Below are 16,543 nucleotides of genomic sequence, written 5' to 3' on the forward strand. Positions count from 1 at the left end.
CGTGGCCGCTCACTTCCTTTAAGCAGCTCGCCAGCTCCTGCCACGATGGAGAGCAAGCGGCTCCCCCGGGTCTCCTCCACCTCCTCACCAGGCCCTCCATCAGGTAAGAGAGGCGATGTAGCAGAGGGGGAGGGCTGAGGAGGTGCAGGGTTTTCTAGGTTGATTACTGAATCGTGTTCTTTCACAACGTTCTCATTCAAGGTCGCAAACTGATGTGCTAAATGGTGTCCTAAACATTTGTTTGTTTGTTTGTTTGTTTTATTATTTATAATGCGCGAGCGTACCCGGGGGTATCAGGGCGCAGACTTTACAAGAATTTTCGAAGCTTGGTTACACTACACGAGGAAAATACATAATACAAATATAGGTGCACAAATGTTATATACAATATATACAAATCAACAGTAGGCCAGCAGGCCGTAATGTAATATACAGATAAGCAAGAGGCACACGTGGTTACGATGTGTGCGTGTAGCGCTGGACACTACCTGGTTTTAGTGGGTCTCCAGTTTCAGCCAGGAGATTAACTTGGAACGGAAGTTCTGATAAGGCAAGTCTGCTCTGAGGTTTGGAGGCAGGGAGTTCCAGAACTTGGCAGCTTTTACCGGGAAGCTGTTGCCTCCTATAGTGGCCCGTTTGTAGTGGGGGACAGATAAGCAATCTTTGTATGCGGTTCTGATGGGTCTTGAGGAGGATAGTTTGTGGAACCTGTTGATCAGGTAGGTTGGGGCTGCGTTGTTGAGAGACTTGTGGGTGAGGGATGCCGTTTTTAAGAGAATTTTATCTCTGGTGGGGAGCCAATTGTTCTGTTGGCTGAATCCTGTAATGTGTTCTCTTCTGGAGATGCCCAGAGCTGCTCTGAGAGCGTTGTTCTGAAGGGTTTGCAGTTTATTGGTGATGGCCTTGGTGGATCCTAGGTAGAGGGCGTTACAGTAGTCAAGGCGAGACAGTATGAGGGCTCTGGCGAGTGTCAGACAACTAGTGTCGGACAGGAAAGGTTTGGCTGCACGGATTAATTTGCACGTGTAAGCCGTGGAGGATGCAAGGGAGCTCACTTGTCTTTTGAGGGAAAAATTGGAGTCTAGATAGAATCCCAATGTTTTGACCTCCAGTCCGACTTTGATGTTGTTCCCGTCAATCATGAAGGATTTATAAGCCGGGCCAAGTTTCTTTATACTGATTGTGGTGCCTAAGATGATGAGTTCTGTTTTATCATCATTCAGGCATAGTCCATGAGTAGCCATCCATGCCTGTATGATGATGTACACCCTATTTAACAAGGCCAAATCCTTTCCATAATCTCCTGAAAGCGGAAGGAGGATCTGAGTATCATCTGCATAGTTAGTGTAGGTGATACCAAGATGATCCAAATCATCGAAAAGGGGCTTGGTAAATATGTTATATAATGTGGGGGAGACACAAGAGCCCTGAGGAACACCACAGGTGATGGGTATAGGGTCTGCTGCTGCCGTGGGAGAGAAGACCCTCATAGTCCTGCCGTTAAGGAAGGATGTGATCCAGGTGATGGCCTCGCTGGAGAAATGAGCCGAGGAGTGGAGGTGTGAGCAAAGGACGGAGTGATCGACCAGATCGAAGGCTGCAGATAGGTCGAGGAGGAGGAGTAGGGCGGCTTGTCCGTTGTCTCTGAGCGAATCGATCTGCGCTTTCAAGTCAATAAGGGCGGTTTCAGTCCCGTGTTGGGGACGGAATCCAGATTGTCTAGAGCCTAAGAGGTTGTGTTCTTCCAAGTGCTTCTGTATTTGTACATAGGCAACCTTGTCCAGAATTTTTAGTATAAAGGGAACAGTAGTTATGGGCCGGTAGTTTGTGGGTGTGGCTGGGTCGAGTGTAGGTTTTTTCAGTAGAGGTAGTACCCAGGATTGTTTTAGGTTAGTAGGGATGGAGCCAGTGGCAAAGGAGGCATTGATCAATTTTGTAATGAAAGGGGAGAGGTCGCGGGCAGCATCTTTAATGAGCTGTGCAGGGCATAGATCTCCCTGGCAGTTAGACGGTTTCAAGGACAGGATAATTTTTTCGACTTCCAGTATGTTGACTTTGGTGAATTGGAAGCGGGCTAGGTCAGTGGGTGTGGGTTTGTCCGGAATTATTGAGTTGAGGGTGTCATTCAGGGATGCTCTTTTGCTAGTGATTTTACTTTGAAGAGTCGCAATCTTGTTGGCTAGGGCACTTTGAATTTCTGAGCACCAGTTTTTATCTTTGGTGCACGTGTCAAGGGGTGCTATGGGGGTTTCTATTTCTTTGAGGATGGAGAAAAGTTCTTTCATGTTAGATTTCGCTTGGGATATACGAGAGTCAAAGGAGGCTCGTTTGGCCAGGTAGATTTCTTTTTTGTAGAGTGCGGCTAGTTTGGAGAGTTTTAGTTTATTAGAGACTGAAGGGGATTTTTTCCAGATGGCCTCGCAGTTTCTTTTTTGCTGTCTTAGTTTTTTGAGGAATGGTGAGTACCATTTGTTGAGGTGCGTTTTCGGTTTACTTTGTCCAAATGTTCCAAATATATCAAGGAAGTATGCACACTTGAAATGTTAGTGTTACTTGGGGCCACTGTCGGAAAGTGAAAAACGTTTTGTTGCGTACCTGTCTTAGGCAGAGTGATAATTGGTGACACAGGAACTAAGCGTCGTTGTCGGGGTGGATGCTTCAGGGGGCTCCTCAGATCCAAGCCGGAGTCCTCTCAGCTGGATCGTTGGCTTCGAGATGACTCCCTGTGTCCTCCATCCTTGAGAGGGGGCACCCGGCGCCGTGCTGCCCCAGACTGCACCAGACTGCTTCCTCCTCAGCTTCCAACTCCTCCACGACCGCTCCGCAGTGTGTGGTGGCTTTTCAAGGGTAGTCTCCTCCCACAGGCACTAGTAGTAATGGACAACAGACTGCACAACACAGGGGGGACTGCACCAGACTGCTTCCACCTCAGCTTCCAACTCCGCGACCGCTCTGCGGTGTGTTGTGGGTTTTCAAGGGTATTCTCCTCCCACAGGCACCAGTAGTAATGGACAACAGACTGCACAACACAGGGGAGACTGCACCAGACTGCTTCCACCTCAGCTTCCAACTCCACGACCGCTCCACGGTGTGTGGTGGCTTTTCATGGGTAGTCTCCTCCCACAGGCACCAGTAGTGATGGACAACAGACTGCACAACACAGGGGGGACTGCACCAGACAGCTTCCACCTCAGCTTCCAACTCTGCGACCGCTCCGCGGTGTGTGGTGGCTTTTCAAAGGTAGTCTCCTCCCACAGGCACCAGTAGTAATGGACAACAGACTGCACAACACAGGGGGGACTGCACCAGACTGCTTCCACCTCAGCTTCCAACTATATATATACTTCAAAGCATGCATATTTATATGAGTTTGAAAGATTGGCTCATTTTGAAGCTAATGAGCAATCTTTCCACTTGGAAACAGCTAAGTCACAAGTAACATCTACGAAAACACCAACGATGAAACTGAAATGATGTCACAGCTTAATGCAACCAGCAATAATGGAAACAACAAATATATTGATCCCACAATTACCAAATAATTCTATAAATGTGGTAAGTGACAAAATAATCCATATATTGTCAGATAAAGCTCTTGTTGCCAAGATGAACTCCATGCATTGCGCCAAGTGCTTCTGTCATTGATTCTTCATGGTAGTATGACTAGGAGTATGAATAATAAAATCAATGGAATGCTAGGCATGTGACTAAAACACATATCACCAAATCATACAACCTTGGTCTCAACATTGACCCCACCTCTCTCTTTCTCACCACATTTCTCTCACTGCCAGATCTTGCCGCTTCCACCTCTACAACATCTGCAAAGTTCATCCCTTCCTAACCTTTCACGCTACTAAACTCTTAATCACCTCCCTCAGCTTCTCCAGACTCTTCTACTGCTCCACTCTTTTCTTTGGACTCCCTTCCTCTCACCTCTCCCCCCTCAAATCTATCTACCACCTCTGCCTTCTCTGACCTCACGACTCCATCTCCTCTTCTCTTAACTTACTAAGTTGGCTCTCTTTTCACTCACAGCTCAAATGTAATTTCCTCTGTCTAGTCTTCAACGCCCTCTATGGTCTTGCCCCTACCTACCTATCCTCATTTCTCACCATCTATACTGCTTCTCGTTCACTCTGTTCTGTGGATCTCTTCCTTCTCTCTCCTCCCCCTCCACCCTGTGCCCCTTCCCGCTTCCGCTCCTTCCAACTCCTCGCTCCTTTCCATTGGAAACACCTACCTCTCCTCGTCCGCTCTATTACCTCCTACCCTTCATTCTGCACTTCTCTAAAATCATATCTCTTCCATTCAGCCCCCTAGCATCTTTTTGCTTCCTCTCTCACTACTGATTCTACCTCTACCTACACCTCCTATCCCCTCTTTCACTATGGTCCCTCTCCATTAGCGCTTAACCTCATCAATGATGTAAATTGTTCCTTGTACTGTTTTCTGGTTTAGATTCAATTGTCATGTATTGCTTGTTGTATTTGCTTGTTCCTCTTGTAAAGCGCTTTGGATTAAAGCGCTATATAAATTAAAATAAATACAAATACACACGTATTAGAAAGTATGAATTGAAAAAATCTTCCAAGCAAAAAACGAATTAGGGTGGTGGTTAACTGAGGCAAATCTGCCATTAGATGTTAGAGTGTTGGTGCTGCTTATTTAGTGATAACCTGTTTATGTTTAATATGTGATGGGATGACGCCCAAAATCATAAATTATTAGAGTGTTACTGATTTTGTTTGTCTTAATTAAACATAGAAACTGAAAATAAGTCCAGTGAAACGTTCATAAAACAGTGTGTTCCATGTCTATATAAAAAAGTGAATAGTTGGAAAATCTATTCTTTGTGCCCTCAAAAACTCTTTAAAGAGTCTGACATGTTTCGGATGGACCTATTTAGTAGTTCATCGGATGATGAAGCAAGTTGTGTTTGGCCTCCACTCAAGGATGCAGTCAAACATCTTCAGATGACTGAACTACTGGACAGGTGATATATATCTACAGTATAGATAATTGATGAGTGTGATGTGTTGTTTATCAACAGCTTACACATATAGGAATGTTTTCTATGTTCCATCAGTTTCTTATTAGGGCTTTTTTTCTAATGTTCTTTCCTTTTCAACTATTGGCACCTAAAATCTGTGGGGTATGGAGGAAAAGGTAACTTATTCGTGGTTATACTGGTAAATCAATGTTCTAAATTGGTTAAACTTTGGTGTTCCTTCGATCTATGATGAACATTGAAATACTTTGAACAGGGACATGTTGGTGACTTTAGGAAATGTCCGTGCAACCATTGAGATGCATTAAATCAACTATTCCCTTTTTAATGTGTGTACACACACATACTATATTAAAGTTGTCCTAGGCTTGTTTGCAACTATTTTGGCTGCAACAACTATAGTTTACCGCTAGACAGGGAAAACGCACACACAAAAGAGCAGATGTTAACACAATTCCAAAATCCTTTCATGATTAAATTGTTCTCAATGAACACTGTCATATGCATAATTTGCGTTCCATAACCAATAGGACTTGAAGACACAATTATTCTGGATCTATAGCCCTTCTCCTATGAATTAACCACCACACTAACACATGCATGCCATTCAACCCTACTGCAGACATGTGTCTACACCACTCATCCTTCCAGATAAGGGGGGTAGAAGCAATGTCTACTCTCTAACAATAGTCCAATTCTCCCAAGAAAGAATAATAGGGAGTAAAAATACTCCAAACAAAAGATAGGAAACACATTCATCCACACAACTCCATAGTACACATACTGCCACCGGAAGAAAATGTACCTTTTTCACTGCCTGATCTGAAGAGGTAACATGGTATCTTTTATTGCATTTCGGCCCAAAAGGTCAAATGAATAAAGCTGAATGCGCATTTGGTGCACATTCGGCATGGTAAAAAATAGCAAAGCCCATAATACGGAACAAGGGGAGCAGAGGTTGCCGGGGTGTCCCCTGCATAAATTAAATGCACAGCGGGAGACAAACAACCAAAATTCCAAAAGTTTGAGTTACAAAATGCGAACAGGTGGGCGTCGCAATTTTGTATTTTGGGATTCTGTTCTTTTATTGTGCATGAGTAACTAGGTGCAAAAACATTTATTACAAATGTATTTCTGTTTTACAGGTAAAACATAGTCTTCTCACTTATAAAATACCCCATTAGGAAAATGGACTTACTGTTGTATTCCCTAAAACGTTATGTTTCTCCCACAAAAAGCAGGGAGTAAAATACTCCCACAAATCTTATCAGAAGCACTACTACTTGTGATTTTTTTTGCACCATCACAATCTTAAAATGCTATTTGAAGCCTGCAGTCTGATAATGTGAAGCCACAATGATCCATAACCTGAAAGCAACAACACAAGGAATTAATATTGAACATTAATTTAATGTGTCATAGGATCATGAACACAAACACTACTACAGCAGAAGGGGGATATGTCATACCTGACTTAACATGTCTTGGAAAGACATTGATAAATAAGTAAAAACAGTCTTTGTATTACTTTTCCTTAGTCAGGGCTCCTTCTTTCTTTTCTCGGTGGCTTATACTTTCTTCCGATCTTTTCCTATCTTCCCCTTCTCCACTCCCACTTGCCTTTACTTTCACCTTTGCATCTCCTCTCTTCCATCTTCTTTTTGATGCCCTCTTTTGCCTCTCCCCCTTTACATCTGCTCTTTCCTCTTTTCTTCTCCCGGCTTTTGGTCTTTTTCGTTGCCTGAATGGTGTTCTTCTTCTGTCAGTTTTCTTGCCCTTGCAGTGTTTCTCAACCAAGGAACTCCCTGTGTTGAGGGTGGCTTATCAACAGTATATGTATGCATGATGCATAAAACACATGTGTAAAACGTTTTATGCATGCTTTTTACACGCTGTGCTAGTTTCATGCAGTTGTTTGTTGAAGCAGAGGTATGGAATGTAATTCCTAATCCGGCACACCCATCTGCCCCAGCAAACAAATCCACCAGCATCATGGCCTGCATTCGATGCAAGTGAAGCTGCTTTGGATTCCTATGGAATCCGCATGTTTTTGCACCATAAATAGCCAGTGTATTTCATAGTTCCATGGCCATGGCAGGAGGCATGTATGTACATCGAACACGGAAACTCGGGTCCACGTTAAGTAGCATGGAGGGGACTGCTTGCATGCAAGTGTATTCATAAACAGTCCAATCTATGCTATTAATGTGAAGTTCCAAAATGATCCCCTGAGAAAATTCCTAATATATATTACAGCATAAGCGTCTCTTGCCCAACCTATATGGATTTTCTAAAAGTCAACAGTTCAGTCCTGGTAAAAATACTAGAAATGTATTCATTCTGCATGGCTCAGTTTTGGTGAGAACATATTCCCTAGGTGTACTCAAAAGTTCCATTGCATAAAAGTGGAGTGAAATATTTCCGTATTGATAGTGACATGGACTCCAAACACTGGATGCAAATGAACAAGTTACACAACACCTGCAGACACTGGAAGCTACCCTTACGGACACAACAAGCCCAATGCACATACCAAGGCACACATGGCAAGCTCACATGCACGGGCATCAGTTTCCCCTGGTTCTGCTCCAATCAACATCTATCCTATCCCTTTCTGCCTCACTAACCACATTTCTTAAAGAGCCACGTGAGCGACTGCAGACCATGCACATGGCAGCGGTGCACAGTACGAATCAACATAACACCTCACCATGCAGAGGAGAGGTGGCCTAGAATTTCGGCTTGAATTGGTCTCATTGGTGGCAAGAGAAAAATGATTTTGCATATGGCTGATCCGTTTCTGTAATTGTACAGATGTGCTAAAAAAGCGAAGTTTTCTAAGAACAATGCCAGTGGTTGTGACTAATTCAAAGCCCCCCACCCATCACATTTCGTGTTAAACAATGGGCTTGTCCTAGATGATGCTCATCCCGCCCAGAGAGCGCATGCGCACAGCAATATGGAGCACTCACCGTTTTTATAGATGACAGCATCCTCGTCAGTGGGGTTCTTTCTTGAGAAGGACAGAGTGACATTGTCCCCTTTGTTCGCAGTAACAGTTAAAGAAACAGGAACGAAGGAAGCTTTCCAGAAATAAAACAGAAAAGGGAGAGGTGTTACAAACTGGGACATATGAAACTGTCATTCTTACATAGAGTCTAATTTGAGGCGACGCACCGAAGGTTACATGTGAACCCCTAATAGTGCCGCCTAGCCCTTCCCTGCGTTACAGCGGGTGGGAACATGGGCATCGGAGGGTCCAATTGTGTACCCAAATCGGAGCACCCGGAAAGATGCCTCTTTGTGGAGTTGAATGAACGAGCTTGTGCATGCCTCCACTTCCTGCACAAACCTGTTACACAGTCCGGGGGTTTTGCAATTTTTACCTCCACCTGATGAGTGGAAATTTGGGGGTTTCTCGATGAGGTATTTGACCTCACAATCAGGCGATATTTACTGCATGATCTAGTTATCGGAATACCACATGGAGTAAATTCTCTATACCTCATATGTGGAGGGTATTAAAAACAGGCAGTATTTTCCAAAACCAGCAGAAAGCAAAGGAAGGTATAATATGCAGGGGGGGGATAGGGGCGGTTATACTCATTTTCATGGTTAAATCATGCGACTCCTGTCTCGTGAGCATGTCGTTTACATGAACTGTTGATCTAGGAGCTTTTGTTCACACATAAATCCGAGTTTAGCTGAAAACATGGTGGCAATTCACAAAGCCAAAATTCTTGTACCCAAACTATATATCTTTGCAGGAAGAGAATTGCATGACCACCTCCATAACCAGCAAACCCCCAGATACTCAAACCATTCTGATTGTCATGAACAGCCCAAGAACCCACACAGTTTTCATATGACTGACACTGACATCAGATGCAAGCAGCCTGCACTATATGCAGCGTTTGCCATCTGTGATGCACGCGCTCTCCGACCACTGTTATATTGTGGTGACCCAGTTTCACGGATCACCCAATGTCCATGGTTGTTGTTGGTGGCTGGTGGCACTTGTATGTGAGTACTTTTGCGGTCCACAGCAGCTGGCAGGAAGATACAGAGTTGGGGATAATGAGAGTTAGGTCAGGGGGACCGTGCAGCCAGAGGGAGTGGTGGCAGGAAACAGGGATCGGCGGGATCCCCCATTGGGAACAGCGGAAACGGGGGGGAGAGTCGGCCTGAGACGTACAATATAGGAAGAGCGTCACCTGACCTCATAGAAGCTTTACCATAATATGCAATGTTTAGTAATTCTAGTCCTCTATGAAAACTGGGGTTAGGGCAGCCTTGTTTTCTGTTTGTTTATTGTCAATGTTTTTCCTTTGTAGCTGTATAATGCATCCAGGACTAATCTCTTCCTCTCCATTGACTTGCAATGACTCCATGAAGTCTTTCTTTTTGACCCAAACTGTTTCACGCACCCTGGAGTGCACATGCCTTGATCCCTCCTTCTATTGCTATGTTGCCATGTCCTGTACTCTGTTGCTGTTTCTGTTGAATTCTCGGGCTCTTGCCACTTTTATATGTCTTAACTTTTCACATCCTCTTTAAATTGCATCACATTTCTTTTGTGTCAGTTCTTCCATTTTGCTATTACCCCTCATTTAGTCTTTACCTATCTTTCCAGCTACAACATACCTCTGGCACATCTGTTAATTGCATTAATCTCTGTTATCATCTCTGCTGCCACCTCTTTTTCTGTAACGCAACCTTGCTCGCTCTTTCTCTTTGAGGTACCAATACATAGTATACAACAAATCTAACTTCCAAATGGGATGCCACTAGAATATTGATTACAGTACATATGACCATTCATGTTAACATGCCTACTAATGCACCTTGTATGCAAATTCCTAGACACAGAGTTAATAGGCATGTTTGTGTGGAACCGGTTGGCTTGGGGAGCCAAAGGTAGCTCCTAATAGCTGCTGGTGTCAAGCTTGCCAGGCTCTTCTAGGCCCTAACCAGGAGCTAAATAGCTCCTGGCAATATCGAACGCTGCACTATCTGGGTTGAAAATCAATACACGGATGAAGCAACAGTATGCTGTGCCACAACAGTTGATGGAAGCACCATTATTATGAATGTAATAACAGTCTATGAGGACAGAAGGAAACAGCAGGGCGTGTCAATTAAAGAGCTGTGTATATAGTGGATCAATGAATGAATGCAATAACACACCTATAGATGCAAGATATCTATGGGTGCTACAGACAGTACATGGTGACAAAATCAATCTATACATTCAATAACAGTTTATGGGTGTAAACATTAATCTATGGGTGTAATAGACCGAACATCCCATAAAAATCAATCTATAGGCGAAGAAACAGTCTATGGAAACAAAATCAATCAATGGATCCAGTAGCAGTCTATGGATGCAAGCAATCTATGGCTGGAACAGACGGCATAGGGTTGTGCATCAAACAGGATGCAACATATGGGATGTAAACCAATCTCTGGGCGCAATATCAGTGAATGGAAGCACAATCCATGAATGCACCAGTCTATGCATCCAAAATGAAAATATGGGTGCACCAGAAGGTATATGGGATGTAAATCAGTTTGTGGGTGACACAACGCCACACAATCATTCAACGAGATGCTGAAATGAAGGAAAAGTATGGAGATGCAGCAATCAATCTATTCATGTAATAACACGGTATGGATGCAACATGAGCAATACATAAAGCAGGTGGTCAGCGCACTTCAGCCGGTGGCTCTTCAGCAAGTTCTGAGGCAGGCAGCAATGGGAGGGCAGCGGTTAGCCATTAAACTAGGCTTTACATTTAGCCATTGCCAGGCGCCACGTGTTTGGGAAAAAAGCTGTCATGGTGGGCCCTTGGATGTATGGGTCATGTGACTTATCAATTAGCTGATTGAGGCTTTGGAGCCAAGAGGTTTTTGGCAGCGGGATGGGGTGGGTTCAGATGCGGGTGGGACAACTTTAACATTCTTTTGTAAATGTGCTATGATAGTTATAGGCCTTACTGGGAAGGGTCATGGTCTTTGGGCCCTCGGGTGTAGCAACAGAATTATAAGGCCGGCGGCCGGGTAGCGGATCTGGGAAGCCAACAGAATTCCATGTAGGTATTGTGGTCGGATGAAATGCGAGAAAGAAGTTTAAAAAGCTTTTGTAAATGCAACAAGGTATTCCTGGACCTTACCAGGAAGCATTCCTGATCTCGGGTTCAGCAGCTAGTCAGGCATGGGTATGCCCAGTTACTACATCATGACTATTTCTATTGTGCCTTCCTAAAACATCTTTGCCATATATCATGCCCTGCACACACTTTATTTTCTCTTTCCATTCTGGCTAGTTAGAACATTGTGGGCAGACTCTAATACGGCCAGGTAGCTCTAGATAGCCAGGTTGCATTATGTCCAAATAGGCCCTTTATAGAACGGCATCGTTGAGGGGCATTAAGCACTGCAAGGCCCTTTTCCATTATGCACAGTTACCATCCCAAGGCCTGCATCTATTCTGCCATGCTAGCACAGCATGACCAGAAACTATTATGCCTGTTGTGCACATCATGTCTGTAAACTACTATGCATTTTGAAACATAGTAGGACATACTCCATTATATCCAGAGTTGGGATGCACGTACAACGTTCAAGCACGTACAGAAATTCAGACTAAGGAAACTCTATTAGCGCACAAGAAAGTGAAGGTACACGGCAGCAGGTGTATAGGAATCGCAGCTGGGAGCTGGCCATATGATTGGTTTGCATATGAAAATATGGAGCACGCAGCAAATGTATCTTTGAGGTAGTTATAGAGGCTTATGTAGGCTCAGGTATAGGGCACGGCTGGTATTTTGTGGCAGTAGTGAAATTATAGTTATAGTAAGAAGTGATAATGTGTGACAATGGTGGTGCAGACACAGGGCCAGAGTGAGGGAAATACTGAAGCTCTGCCATATTGGAAGTAAGGCCTGACATTTTGTATTCCTTGTTGTAAGTGCAGTAGTGTAGCAAAATTAAGATTTTAAATATTTCCCCTTTCCCAAGCCCAGTAGCTGAGAACAGTGTTATTCATGCCAAATACATAACGATTTAACTGTATCCAGCTGTAGGTCCTTCGCGGACCAAGATTGGAATGCGTACAGCAATGCAAGGGTAGGGTTGCAGCCTTCCCGAAGGACACATCCATGGGAGTCAGGTTAGAAGTCTTGAGCTGCCAACATGTAGGCTTAGATTTAGGACACTAGCCAAAGCCCCCCACCCCCTGAGGAAATGGCTGTCTTATTTGAACTTCCAGGCGGCTGGGGAACAGAGTACATACATTCATAAGAATTAGGATGTTTAATGTGGTCCTCGAGAAAGCAGGGAGTTGTACCATGGGTGGGCAACTGATAAGGGGGGAGCGAGGATCAGTACATCCTGTGATTTGTGAGACAAAATGCATGAGGTGATGCCAACAAATCTACTTCAGTGGTGTGGAGACATTGCTGGGGCACCAACGTGTCTGGTATCAAGCGGAGTATATCTTTAGTTTAAAGGGCCAATTTGACCTCAGAGTTATCCACTGAGCTCATGCTAATGACCAGTGCACACCATGTGACTCCGCCAATGGGGCGGGTAACATTCCAGGTAACTCACCAATTCAGTGGCAGGGAACCCAGGTGATGGGCAAGGGGGTCCATGTGTTAGAGGGTAGGGGTAGATTGGGATGTGGTCAATTGGTCAAGGGACTATAGGGGACTGGTAGTATGTATATAGGTGCTAGCTAATGAGGGTGGTGGGATAACACTGTATATTGTTCACGTCATGAGTGATGATCTTTCTTAAAAACCATGTACTTGCTTTGAACTAACTGAGACCTCTGTCAGTTTGGTTCTATGGGACTTTCTGATACTTTTTCCTTTTGTATACAAAATAAACTTTGTTTTGCTTGCAAAGCGGTGCACTCAGCCTTTTTCCTTAGAGGGTGCACTGAGCCTTTTTCCTTAGAGTAGTGTTTTATGGTCTCGTTGTCTGGAGGATTGATAGTGAACACCTACTATGTAGAAATTTGTATTATTTATTTTGTGTTTTTATTGAGGGCAGACCTAGCTTCGAGAAGCACTGCAGTGATGTAAAATAATTAGTTAATAGGAATCCGTGTAAGGGGGCACAAGTTACAGTAGGGCAGTGTTGCATACAATTAAGCAACAGAGCAGTATTTAGTGGTGATATTGCCTTGCCTGGCAGGTGGGATCAGGGGTATCTATGGTGTGTAAAGAAAGTGCTCCTTTCTGAAGAGCATGATGATGGGTGTGAGTCGGTTATAGGTCATAGTTTCGAATCCTTTTGGTCGAATGCCAAAAGGATCGAGTCAATAGGACCGAAAAAAAGGGTCGAAACCCCCGTTTTTCTTGTTAAAAACACCTTTTTTATGTATACAAAAGCCAACAAAAAAAATATACATGTAAAAAAAAAATTAGACCCTTTTGTTTTCGGGCCTATTGATTCGATCCTTTTGGCATTCGACCAAAAGGATTCGACACTTTAACTGGACACTGTGTGAGTCTAATGGTGTTGGGTATGTGGTTCGACTCACTGCCTATGGATGCAGATCTAGAAGTGTTTCCTATTTTATTTTGCCTTTTTGAAGCTCTAATCTGGCCAAATCCTGGCTTCTTGTAGCGCACTGGCCACCAGAGATGGTGTCTTACAAAGTAAGTGCTTTGTAAATGATGCAGCTGGTCTTGACGATAATGTGGGCTTGTAGGGGCAACCAATGTAGCTTTGGTGTGGGCATAATGTATTCAGATTTGTGGATGCCTTTGAGGCGTCAGTCTGTGGCATGGAGAACACTTCTCATTGATGCCACGGTGGAGGTGAGAAAGGAAGACGGTCTGTACTATGGATCAGAACTTGGTTTCTAGAAGAAAGGGTTTCATTTGCCGCAAAAGAGAGAGCTGGTTCCAAGCTGTCTGTTTTTCCTTTGCAATGTGCATTTTGAAGGAGAGGTTGCAGTCAGTGCCTTGGTGCATGGCGTAAGCAACAGGATGACGCTCTCTAGGTTCATGGTGGACATCTAAGACTGATGTGGGTGTGTTCAGTGTTATTGCAGAGGAGGAGAAATTATGTATTATGGGGTTGAGTTTGAGGTATGCTCTGGACGTTACGTTTTGTGCCAGGTTGAAGCAGGCCTTGAGTTGGTGGATGTCTTTGATGGAAAGGATTTTGAGGTAGAGCTGAGTACCTTCTGAGTATTGGTGGATGTGGATGGTGTGGAATTCCTCTGACAATGAAGGATCCTAGGAGCCCCTTGTATAGGTTGAAGATCAGAGGTAATGGGAACGATTATTGTGCGATGCCACAGGTGACAGATTGGGGGTCAATCTGGAGACATCCATCTGGACTAACGGGTGGTGGTCGCCTAGGTAGGAGGGGAACCACTGGAAGGCAGTATCACTATTTCCTATGTTGTTGTATAGTATGTCAACGAGGGTTTGATGATCTACTGTGGCACAGGCTGAAAACAGATTGAGGAGTACCAGGAGGCAAGGGTGGCCACCATCAAGGTTGCAGAGAGCATCCTGCACCACTTGAATGGTGGCAGTCTGCATGCTGCATGTGGGTCTTGCCAAGGAAAGGAAGGTGTGCAACGGGGTGATAGGTGCTATGGTAATAATTGTGATCAAGTGTTGCTTTTTGAAGAGTGGTAACAAAGTGCAAGAACTCAATCCACAGTGACTTGTGGCACCAGGACTTTCTGCTGACATAGTAATGCCTTGCGTAAATTGATACAAAGCAATCTGGCATATTTTGGTAATTCCTCTTTTCCACACACTTGTTTTGCATTGAAGAAAAGGAAGAATATTAAGCAGTCACTAGTGAGATCTTTAATGTAAGCACACTCACCCCGGTATCCACGAAACCTGGAATTTAACCACCATTAAATGTCACTATGCTTGTGGTTCCTGCAGTGTCTGTACATTAACAGAAGATTCATTATTTGTTCACTATGCCAGCACAACATCCAAATAAAGATCTGTTACTGAAGATATGTGGTTTATCAGATTTTACACCTCTGCCAAAAAGCATATGTGGGTAGAAAACTCCTTTGGTAAATTTAACAATTACAACGCTCCATTCCAAATGATACACATGAAACCTGGCAACACCACTAATGCAGAACTTTGATATACAGGCCTCGAAATTAGTATTGTATAAGCAGGAGCTACAAGCAGCTCCTGGGTAACCAGCAGTAACCGGTCACCAGGAGCTACCACTGGGGAACGAGGAGCTAGTGCATAAGGTTACGCAAATCTAACTTCCACATAAAATGTAAACATATAATTGTTTCTATTATTTATGACCCCTTATGCATTAAATGTCATATAGATTTGTCATAATGTTTATTCCACGATTTTCCCAAGAGTTACATTCACATAGTTGTGTTTGTTCAGCATCCAGTTGGCCATGGGAGCCAAAGGTGTCTCCTGGTAACTGTTGGTTTTAAGCTAACCATGCTCTTCTACGGTATAAGCAGCAGCTAAATAGCTCCCAGCTCACCTCAGTTTCAAGCCCTGGTATATGGTGGGCAATTGAGAAAATCATGCTGGATCAGAGAGGAGGGTCAATGAACGTTAAATTGTCTCGAAAGTAACAAATCTGGTAATACAATGTCAGATCATATGATAAAGGACGTAATAAACAATTGGAGAGGGGCAGCTCTTTAGCTTGACTCATCTCGACTGCTTCTTTTTCTTTCTTCTTCACATTATTCCAAGATTTTTTATTTTTTTTGCTATGCATTGGGTTTTGTTTCCTTTTTCAGATGAATTACCATTGTGTCATGTATATTCTAGTTGTTTGCATTGGGTTGCATTTGGATAAGCAACATTAAAGAGGTGAAGAGCACTTCTGGTGTTACAAATACAAACAGGCATTGGCAAAGACAACTGGTCTCATTTGTTTTTTTCTGTTAAGCACTTTTGTGTATTGAGTATAAAGATGTGTGTGTGTATGTTTATGTAACATTGTGTATGAAAGGAATACTGGTGTCTGCAGATTGTCACACTAGAGAAGGCAAGGAACGCATGGATATGCCACCTCTATTCCCTCTTTCCACATCTGAGTATTTTTAATGTGCAGGGGTGGGAAATGTGAGCCATTAGTCTAACAATACTAGGACTTCTCCTCAGGGCTGCTATATAGTAGCTAGTCTGTACCGGGATACCTTTCACTGGTTTTAGATAGAAGGCAATTTGCGGGTAACTAGGTATCGGGTGTGCTGCAATTGTGTATATCTAGATGCTTAACCAGTTAAAGGACAACTGCACTCTATGGAACAATAGGTAACCCTTCCTGAAAGTCAGAGTGAAGTTATCAATTGGGTTCCATGTAGATGCGCTTGCCCAAAAACACTTCACATTCAAAATAATGCTAAGGACCTTATTGGATTGATAATCCACAACTTTAAATTGCCTTGAAATCAATCTAAGAATGAATACAATGATTGACGCTAAGCTTTGTGGTTGCCTTAGAATGTTTTATTCATTACTCCATACTGTATTTGCCGACACGTGT

At 43.6% G+C, this 16,543-nt stretch overlaps 1 protein-coding gene across 1 annotated transcript in view; it reads right to left on the reverse strand.

Annotated features, from left to right (window-relative positions):
* Positions 1–16,543, reverse strand: part of TEK (TEK receptor tyrosine kinase) — a 682,216-nt gene that overhangs the window by 410,721 nt on the left and 254,952 nt on the right. Inside the window, exon 3 of the mRNA XM_069630921.1 lies at positions 7,984–8,094. Coding sequence (XP_069487022.1) covers positions 7,984–8,094 — 111 coding nt within the window. The remainder of the gene's footprint in view (positions 1–7,983; positions 8,095–16,543) is intronic.

The sequence above is a fragment of the Ambystoma mexicanum genome, chromosome 6q (genome assembly GCF_040938575.1).
Source record: "Ambystoma mexicanum isolate Mex_15411 chromosome 6q, UKY_AmexF1_1, whole genome shotgun sequence".
NCBI lineage: Eukaryota > Metazoa > Chordata > Amphibia > Caudata > Ambystomatidae > Ambystoma > Ambystoma mexicanum.